Source organism: Peromyscus eremicus, chromosome 18, assembly GCF_949786415.1.
Source record: "Peromyscus eremicus chromosome 18, PerEre_H2_v1, whole genome shotgun sequence".
NCBI lineage: Eukaryota > Metazoa > Chordata > Mammalia > Rodentia > Cricetidae > Peromyscus > Peromyscus eremicus.
The window spans coordinates 33,794,814-33,804,352 of record NC_081434.1 but is presented as its reverse complement, the minus strand read 5'-3'; the positions used below and the strand labels follow the sequence as shown (position 1 = coordinate 33,804,352).

The window sequence follows — 9,539 nt, the reverse complement described above, 5'->3', positions numbered from 1 at the left end:
GTGGTGGTGGTGGTGGTGGTGGTGGTGGTGTGTGTGTGTGTGTCAGTGAGTGTGTGAGTGACATACATGTGTACATGCACAAGCTCAGAGAACAGATGGCGTGGGATGCTCCATTCGGCACCCTGCCCAACGTCCTTGAGTCAGGGTCTCTCCCTGAATCTCATCCTCCCTGTATCAGCAAGACTGCTGGCCAGCAGGCCCCAGGTCGGTCTCTTACCCCCGCCCCTCCAGCAGTGCTGGACTTACAGGGACATGCAGTCATGCCCTGCTTCTCACGTGGGTGCTGGGCGTGAGTTTTGGTCCTCATATGCCCTACTCACTAAGCTATCTTCTCAGCTCCACACCCATTTCAGTCTTCCACCCAATTCAACCGCAGTGGTGAGGGGGTGTGTGTCTGTGTCTGTGTGTGTGTGTGTGTGTACAGGACTGGGATTTGGAGACCGAGTGTTCTTCTACTGTGCTATAACCCTTCTGTATATATAAAGCATTTGTTGTGCCATAGTTACGGGTAGGAAACAGTGTATTGATCCAACTTGTCTACATAGAAAGTGATATTTGAGTCATTGTAAGTAAATGCAAGTACACTAACCCACTTGCCTTGTCACACTCTTTATCACAAAGTCTTTTTATTCATCAAAACAATATGACAGTAAAGACAACAAAACCCCCATGTGGAAGTGGATGAAACTTGCAGTCCTGGAGAAGCAGCCTACAGAGACTGAGTTCAGGTTCTAGAGCTCCAACTTCAGCCACAGCAGTTTAGCATTGGTTAGGAATGTTAATGTTCTTTGGAATCTGTTTTCTGGCTAAATTAATCCTGTTAAAAACACCGAAGCTGAGTTTATTCTCCATACCTCCAGGTCTCTTCACTACAGTGAGTATTTGGATGCCTCAAGAATTATAGCATTTTTCCCATTTCTAATCAATGAATCTATAACATAGGATAATCACAGTGGTTGGAAGAAAGTCATTTGACCATTTCCAACCAACATTTAGAGTTTAAAAGTCTACAGAAAAGAATTTTGGTTGAAATTCCTGCACACTAATTCCTTTAGCTTCTTTGTAAGAATCCCGCACATCGGATGCATTCTCATGGGGCAGTTTTAGACACCCCCAGCCTTGTTTCTTCACCTGAATCTGGGACCAGCCTTACTCTGTCTTTGGCGTCCCAACTTCTCCCAGCTGGAGGAAAGCATTCTCAAAGCCTCTCCTGGCTCTGACATTGTATTCAGTAATTACAGCTCCCTGAAACAGCTCCTTTTATTTTAGGGAGATTTGTTCTTCGCCATGAGGGAGTGGCAGGACAGCCTATTTATGGGTTCGGAGCTATTTCCGTGGCTTTACAGTCAGAGGTCCCCCCACCCCCGCCTCTTCGTAAAGACACCACCGCCCCCTTAGAAACATGGTCAGTTTCGGAACAGTGTCTCAATTTGTAAGTATCTAAACAGAATTTTAGATTTTTTAAAATTCAAATGTTTTTCCACAAGCTCTTAAAAAAAAACAAAACAACCTTATAATATTTTTATTTAGTACCTAGTTTGGAACAGCTGTTGAGGCCCGTTTCAGATTAGGTTTTTCCTGCTTGTAGACCAGTATGACAGCACACCCCAGCTTACATTGGCAATACTTTGAGTTCATCGGCTTGCGTCAGCATTTCCGCCCATGCACAGGCCTGCTGCCTTCCCCGTGTCTGACCAGCTGAGGGGCTGCTGCCTTCACAGCCCTAACCCACCGCACACGATGCTTTTCCCGCCGAGCATCCAAATGGCCGCACAGTCACGTCCACAGTGAGCCTCCTGAAGTTTTCTCTTACCCCATTGCCTTTATTCTCCTCATCAATTGAATACAGAGAGCATGTCTCCTAGGTGCTCCTCTCTAGCAAAGCCTCCAGCTCCTCCAGTTCTCCGTAGTACAGTTTGCTTAACCCATCAAAAATGGTTGTGTCTGTACACAGGAAGATACCTGGTGTAATATAATCATTTCTTTGGGGTACGAGTTCATCACCGTCTGTGAGCATGTTCCACTCTTGGTTTTTGTCTCCCCCCCCCCTTTTTCTAGGAGGGACCAGGAGCAGATTGCTAGGGATCGCACCCACACTCTACGGAGTACACCCTCAGCCCTAAAACATTCGATTTTTAAATATTAGTTGTCATGCCAGGATTCTAAAGAAACCCTAACTCCCAGAAGTGATAAAGATACCAGATGGTTGTGGTTACAGGAAATCAAGAGAACAGAGATAACAACACGTAAACCTGGGAAGTACCTGTAAGAGTTCTGCTGGTGTGGACGTAGTGTAGTTTCAGTACCCCAGAGCAGAAAGGCTACTTCAAATGGCTAAGCAGCTGGCCACTCAGAAGCTCATCTATTTAAAAATGCACTTTGGAACATGTTCTTTAAAGAATGTTTATTGTCTAAATATGGCTTCGTTCATTCTTATAAAAACATTACTTGGACATTTGTATTTACTGATTTTCATTTCAAAAGAGGGTCTAAGGCAGTTCTTACAGTGGTAGGAGCACACTTTTCATGTTTTCTACTTGTGAAAATAACATTCTTCCAAGAGCTGTTTGATGCTATTTTGTCCTTCAAACATTTTCTCTTAACACTAGAAATACATAAATCATGTACATGAAACTAAATTCAAAGGAAGGCACAGCTGGTTATATTGTGTATACAAGCAGAGTTCAGCATATGCAGAATTAAAGCAATAAAAAGCTTCACATCCGTATTAGTTATATAGAAAACATTAAGAAAGGTTCTTCACTGTCAGTGCTGAACACTTCAGAGCTAAAAGGATAGAAAAACAGAAACATTAAAATCCACTTAATGCAGAACAGACTTTCATATATAGCTGAATATATATATAAAAAATGGTTCTTAAAATGCTAACATACATCTAGATTATCCGTGTTATGAAAAGTGCAAACCAAATTAACAGGGTTTCACAATGTCCTTCTCATGACACAGGTAAACTAGCCCATGGGGACAACTGGCTTCATCAGTTTTGAGTCCTTCCTTGTCGCCGCCGCCGGTCATCATGACTTCTGAGAGCTGGAGGAGAGCAGTACTGGGGACGGAGCTCTGTCCAAACTGGGCAGTGGCACTGGCATGTGACCATTGAGCAGTGTGGGGAACTGTAAGGGATGAGAGGCATTCAGTAATTGTGGCAGATGTACTGAGGAGTTTGCATTCTTTTCACGCACAGACACACCAGTGGAGGTAGTTCCCGGCACCCAGGGATGGGAGTTGGTTGCTCATCTGTTTTGCAAAGGTTACCTAGAGCCACAGAGGGAGGCCCGGAAAATATCCCTATTCTGTGTGCCTGAGGTCCCAAAGCATACTTTACATGTTGCTGTAAAACTTAACTCTACTACTGTTTTTAAAGGTTCTCAGCTATGTAGCCTGATGATTTGCTTTAAATATTGGGGGAGCCGGGGGTGGGGTGTGTGTGTGTGTGTGTGTGAAACTGGAAACCAAGATTCTTTACATAGGAGTCAGTCATCTCGAGTTTTGAAATTCGCTGTCAGTTTTCCACAGCAAAATTGTCCATCAGTACTTGTTTAAAATGAGGACCAAGGAGCCGGACAAACAGCCCAGCAGTTAACAGTGCTGACTGCTCCCTTAACAGAGGGCCTGAGCTTGGTTCCAGCACCCACACGTGGCTCAACATTTAATTCCTATGCCAGAGATCTTGTTGTCTTGGCCTCTGTGGGCATACACGCACACAAACACGTAATTAAAAACAAGATGACTTTTTGTAAAAGAAAGACTGTCTTAATTTTGGAGATGAGAAAGTACTTTCTCTGACTTAGTATCAATGCGTTCAGTGGCAGCCAGAGGAGAAGACAGTGAGACTTTTGTATTGTTGGTAACTAGAATGGTAAATGCAGAATGAGAGCATTATGGTTTGACTTCATGACCCGAACAAATCCTTCAGCTATAATCCTAAATGAAGAAGACCAGGGAAAAGCATCTTTTGAGCATGTGACTGCTCACTGCTCAAGTTCTGCCTTGCCAAAGATGAAATGTGTCCAGCTGATCTGCCAGGTGCTCTCCTAGCTTAATCCCTGTTTAGTCCGGGAAAGTTAAATATTAAACTTCAACACCAAATATCAAACTACAGAGCCTGGCACATGTTAGAAGTCCAATAAATATTTGTAGAATGAGTAAATACTTTTTTTTTTTTAATTTTTCAAACTGTTTCAGTAACACATCCAACACCACCCTCTCAGGAGCTGACATTTCATTGGGTGTTGAGGAATAGAAAGTAAGCTTCTTAGGCTCACTTTATAAATGAGAAAAACAACCCTAAGAGGTTCTGATTAACTAAAAGTCATAGCTCATAAGCAAAACTAAGTCTTATCTCCAGCTCTATTAAACTGCCCAGTTCTTTAATAGTAACTGGCACATAGAAGTTTTCTGTCTTTCCGGCAGCTTTGGGATCTTTACATTTTGTAGGACTCTGTTTCACGTGTGTTCCTAGATCTATCAGAATGTGGTTTACACCGTCCATGTCCTGGTCACCCCGCCCATGGTGACTGCAGGTGAACAGCAGAACTGGCCTTGGGCATTCCTTCTTTAAGAACAGTTGTGTCTTCTCTCTCTTTTATAGGCGGCTATAAAAGCATCGTCTTTAGTTTTAGCTTCTTCCGGGTGTTAGAAATTCCTGTGTATGCACTCAGTTGTTACACTTCTTGATTGGCTTTTGGGTTTATTTGTTTGTTTGTTTTCCTGGCGTGTGTATTTGCTTTTCTTCCACCACAGCCTTTCTTAAATTGCAGCACTCCCCAGACCTCCCTCTCGCTTCTCCAGTCCATACCCTGAACTTGCTAGCTACACTCTCTTCAGATGTTTGAATCCGAAGCCTCACAGACCCGGCTCTTTGGCGCTCTGAGTCTGTGAGAGGCAGGGTTAGGAATACCGGGCAACCGGAACCAGGGCACCTCCCTATACTATTGTGTGACCTTGGGCAAATCTCGTCTTTGAAGTACAGACACACAGAAAGAAACGTGACTTGGGCTGAAGTCTGGCACACAGTAAGCAAAGTGTAACTTAGCACACTGATGCATGCCAGCCGGTATTAATAGCATCCCCACCTTCTAAGAACCCACCAACTTTGTTTATACATAATTTTCAGTACTTACCCTAGTCCTCAAACCCAATCCAAGTCTTTCTCTTACCTCTGAACCGTCTGCTAAACACATGCCCGCTACAGTTCGGATCTGTCTGATGTACTATCGTTTTATATTCTGTTCCTTAACTGGCTCTCACCTTTCCTTCACACGCATATCAGTGGGATTTTCCTAACATACTCTCATACCTGTGGTGTATAAAATATTAACAGGTGAGGGCAGCAGCTCCTACAGTTCGAGGCCTGTAGCTGCTTTTCCCACCTGATCCATCACCAGCCACGCAAACGTGTTAAGACCTAACTACATTCTTCTCTCTGTGGAAGCCCTGTCCCTCTCTCTGTCTCAGCTCAGGGGGAGCTTCTTGCTTGGGGCCTTACTACATGGTCTCCAGCTGGGAAGAGCTCTTCCGTCCCCTGCTGATCCAGCTCCAGCTCTTCCTGGGCTGCATCTCCTACAGGCCCTGCCACGGAAGACTGTAAAAACGTGCCAAGCTAAAAAGTGACCGAACACGTTCTCAGGGGATTGCATCACTTCTCCCTTGTTTTCGCGTGTACCTGCCTGTGAGGTGCAGTCCTGATCTGACCACCTGGCCAGCTTAAACCGAACTGCGCTGTATTGGTAGATCAGGCTCTTGAGTCATGCACGGCCCTGTCTTTGGCTCCTCTCTCTCTCTCCACTAAAACATACTGCAGATAGAAAGCATACCTCTGTCCTTCTCTCCTCTTTGCTGAAACCCTGCCAGATCTGCCCTAATCGTGGACTAAGTATGCTAGTGCACACCTGTAATCCCAACATCCAGGAGGCTGAGGCAGGAGGACTACTGTGAGTTTAAGGCCAGCCTGGGCTACAAAGTGAGTTCCAGGCTAGCCAGAGCTGCAGTATGTGACCCTATGCCTGTCCCTTTCCCTCTAAGATAGGCAGGAAAGGCCGGGCGGCGGTGGTGGCGGCGCACGCCTTTAATCCCAGCACTCGGGAGGCAGAGCCAGGCGGATCTCTGTGAGTTCGAGGCCAGCCTGGACTACCAAGTGAGTCCCAGGAAAGGCGCAAAGCTACACAGAGAAACCCTGTCTCGAAAAACCAAAAAAAAAAAAAAAAAAAAAGATAGGCAGGAAGATACATAATTGTCTCAGGAGATCTTTTGTGGTGGACAAGTCTTTCCCTAAGGATTTCCATTTGCTTTCCCAGAGATCACACAGGAAACTTGTCTTTTCTCTTTCGTTTATTAACACCTATTATATGTAAATGAGGCTTGTTAATTTTATTCATTTGGAAGGGGCACAGTAGTAATCTGAATTCTGAAAAATCCATTTTGGTGCCTATTATTTTTAGTTGGAAATCTCATTCCCGTTAGCATGGTTGTTTACCATTTTTAAAACTGCCACCTCTAACTTTTGCCATACTCCATTGCTCTTTTTGTATGAAAAGAGTAATGATATTTTAAAAGGTACAAAGTGGTTTTCCTTTGTCTCATGGATGCAGCCGTAACTTAGGAACGGCAGGCCATGTAACCTGTCAGCCATCCAGACTAAGTGGTAGCCCCGTCCCCCAACCTCCCCACTTGTTTTCTGAATGGCTCTTGGAGTGAAAACAGGTTTGTTTGGTAAAATTAAAATTGAAATTCTTTGCAGATGGCCTTTATATGCAGTAAGCTGCAGAACTTGAAGTGTAAATTAGGAACCCCTAGTCGATAACAGTTCTCAGAATATGGTTCCTACACTAGAGCAACATTAGAAATGTGAATAAAGCCGGGCGGTGGTGGCGCATGCCTTTAATCCCAGCACTCGGGAGGCAGAGCCAGGCGGATCTCTGTGATTTCGAGGCCAGCCTGGTCTACAGAGTGAGTTCCAGGAAAGGCGCAAAGCTACACAGAGAAACTCTGTCTCGAAAAACAAAAAAAAAAAAAAAACAAAAAAAAAAAAAAGAAAGAAAGAAAGAAAGAAAGAAAAAAAAAAGAAATGTGAATAAAGTGTTTATCAGGCTGGGCGGCGGGGACCACACCTTTGATTCCAGCACTCGGGAGGCAGAGGTAGGCGGATCTCTGTGAGTTTGAGGCCAGCCTGGTCTACAGAGTGGGAACCAGGAAAGGCACCAAAACTACACAGAGAAACTCTATCTCGGAAAAAAAAAAAAAAAAATCAATGTTTTATCAGACCCTATCCAAGACCTCATGAATCAGAAGCCCCAGTGTGGGCAGAGCATCTTCACTTGACACACTATCCATGTGACTCACGTGCATGCTGACTTCACAGAACCATGGGTATGTGGTAAGGGCAGCTCCCAGCTCCTAGAGGTCCTGGCTGTCTATGGACTATGGGCATGAGCTGTATTTACTGTTTGGGAGACTGGAATAGGAACATAAGACTCCATGGGTTCTTTGTGGCTTTCCAAGGAGGTCTCCAAGCCTCCCAATAGAACGGAAATGAGAGGCGGCTTGCTATTTAGATATTTACTGAACTCTACAAAAGCTCCATGTTAGAGTCTTTAATATAGTATTGCAGTCCTACTCCCAAGGAGCTGCTGCATTCCTACAACCCCTTCCCACTCCGCTTCTACGTGAACATGCCACTTCCGGTTAGAATCGTAACAATCGCCATGTTCACTGTGCCTAACTGGAACTGAGCCGTGATGGGACTGAGGGCCAGAGAGAGAAGGAAACCCGAGTACTCCAGGGAACAGTCACATCATGACACCCTACTCCAAGCCTGCTAGGAAACCAGGGGCAGCATGATAGCAATCAAAACCTCTGTGGCTCACCCGCTCTTCCAAGGAGACCCTAAATCCTATCGTGTATACATTGTGTTCTTGCAGAGAGGTGCCCAACAAATACTAACCTTCAGAAGCACAATGACCAACTGAGGAGACTTGAGCTCCTCACACCTTCTGTTGCCATCTGCGCTTTGGTGTCTTGTCACTAGGTCATCAGTAATGACTGACATTTGTGCACCAGCTGATATCCTCGATGCTGGGAAATGGCACAGTGACCAGAATATGATTCCCATCATTTGGGGACCAGTAGAGTTTACCAGAACAACATGCTAAATGCCGTGTGAGCAAGGAGCTACGGTCAGTTGGGGGTGAGCCATACTAGGACAGGGGAAGCAGGCTAGATAAGATGATCGAGCCAGAACTGGGGAACGAAGAGCTGGCTGGCATCCTGTCCACCTACCTTTGCTTCACGCCTGCCCCTGCCTGTGTTCACATACAACAGTCACCCCTTGAGTGGGTGAGTAGCCGTCTTTGGGACTCAGAGGAAATACTGACCTCCCCGTGATGATGAGAAAGAATCCTGGAAGATTCCAGAACCTGAATGAATAATGAATGTGCTCCCCTAACTCAGGGAGGTCCTTCATTATTCTTTAACCATATGCTGCACGGTATTGTATTACAAAATTAGAGTTTGGTTATAAATTATAGACTGGTCCAGGTAACTTCTACTCCAGTTTTGGAAAAACTCTTTTTATTTTTTAATGTTTTCTATGTGAATATATTGGCTTGTTGGATTCATATTTTAAAGTCCTTTATTGAGCGTTTATGAAAGCTTTTTTTTTCATTTCAAATAATTCCTGTAGTAGATTTCCAGTTTTCCTAGTCATGTACTAATATCTAGAACACTTGAACAATCCCATGTTTGGATTCCTGACATGAGCACATCTTTTCTGCCTCAGTGACATTGTCTCTAAAAAGCTGTGCAGCCCAATCCTTACGAATCCCCCTTGGAAACTTAACATAGTAACTAGGTATATATGGGATGTAGAGGACAAGCCATGGGTGAGCCATGTTGAAAAGTTCGTTGTAAACCCTTACCTGGAAGAGTGTGTTTGGCCCTTGCAGCCTGGCGGGACTCAATGGAGCTACAGGACTAAGGCTGCTCCAGAAATGTATGCTGGAAAGCAGTGGACTCGGGGTCAGCAGCAGTCCATTCGGTGTCTAGAAGACAAGGCAACAGGCAGGTCTTGTTAGGGCTTCACCTAACGCCAGCCATGACCAAAAGGAGCCCAGGAACCGGTTAGGGGCACTGGCCATGGACAGTGAACCAAACCTTGCCTTCTCAGGAAAACTGGGCAACTTGAGTTCCGTCTGCATGGCTGTGAGCAGTTTTAAGTTTCTTAATGCTCATTTTATCCACAATTCTTAGGCAAGTCCCCCTGCCTAAACATTCCGGTGGAAAAGTCGGGTTTGTAGCAGCTTGTCAGAACAGTTCCTTCAGCCTCTTCCTCTGTTCCCAGTCAACAAAGAAGACAAAACAGCATCCCTGGGAGGGCTTCATTTCTTACCATACTATTTGGCCACAGTGGACACCTATTACTTTACATGGGCACACACATGTTCGTAAACGTCTTCTCAGGCTTCACTGACTGTTATCAACAGCCCTTTAATAATTGACATCCTATCAGCAGAGTCTGCAGC

At 44.9% G+C, this 9,539-nt stretch overlaps 1 protein-coding gene across 1 annotated transcript in view; it reads right to left on the bottom strand.

Annotated features, from left to right (window-relative positions):
- Positions 1-2,389: 2,389 nt before the first annotated feature.
- The window catches only part of Elk3 (ETS transcription factor ELK3), a 65,440-nt gene continuing 58,290 nt past the window's right edge, over positions 2,390-9,539 (bottom strand). The window contains exons 4-5 of the mRNA XM_059245261.1: positions 8,937-9,059; positions 2,390-3,134 (exon numbers count right to left, since the gene is read on the bottom strand). Of these exons, the coding sequence (XP_059101244.1) occupies positions 3,036-3,134; positions 8,937-9,059 (222 nt within the window). The 3' untranslated portion in view covers positions 2,390-3,035. The remainder of the gene's footprint in view (positions 3,135-8,936; positions 9,060-9,539) is intronic.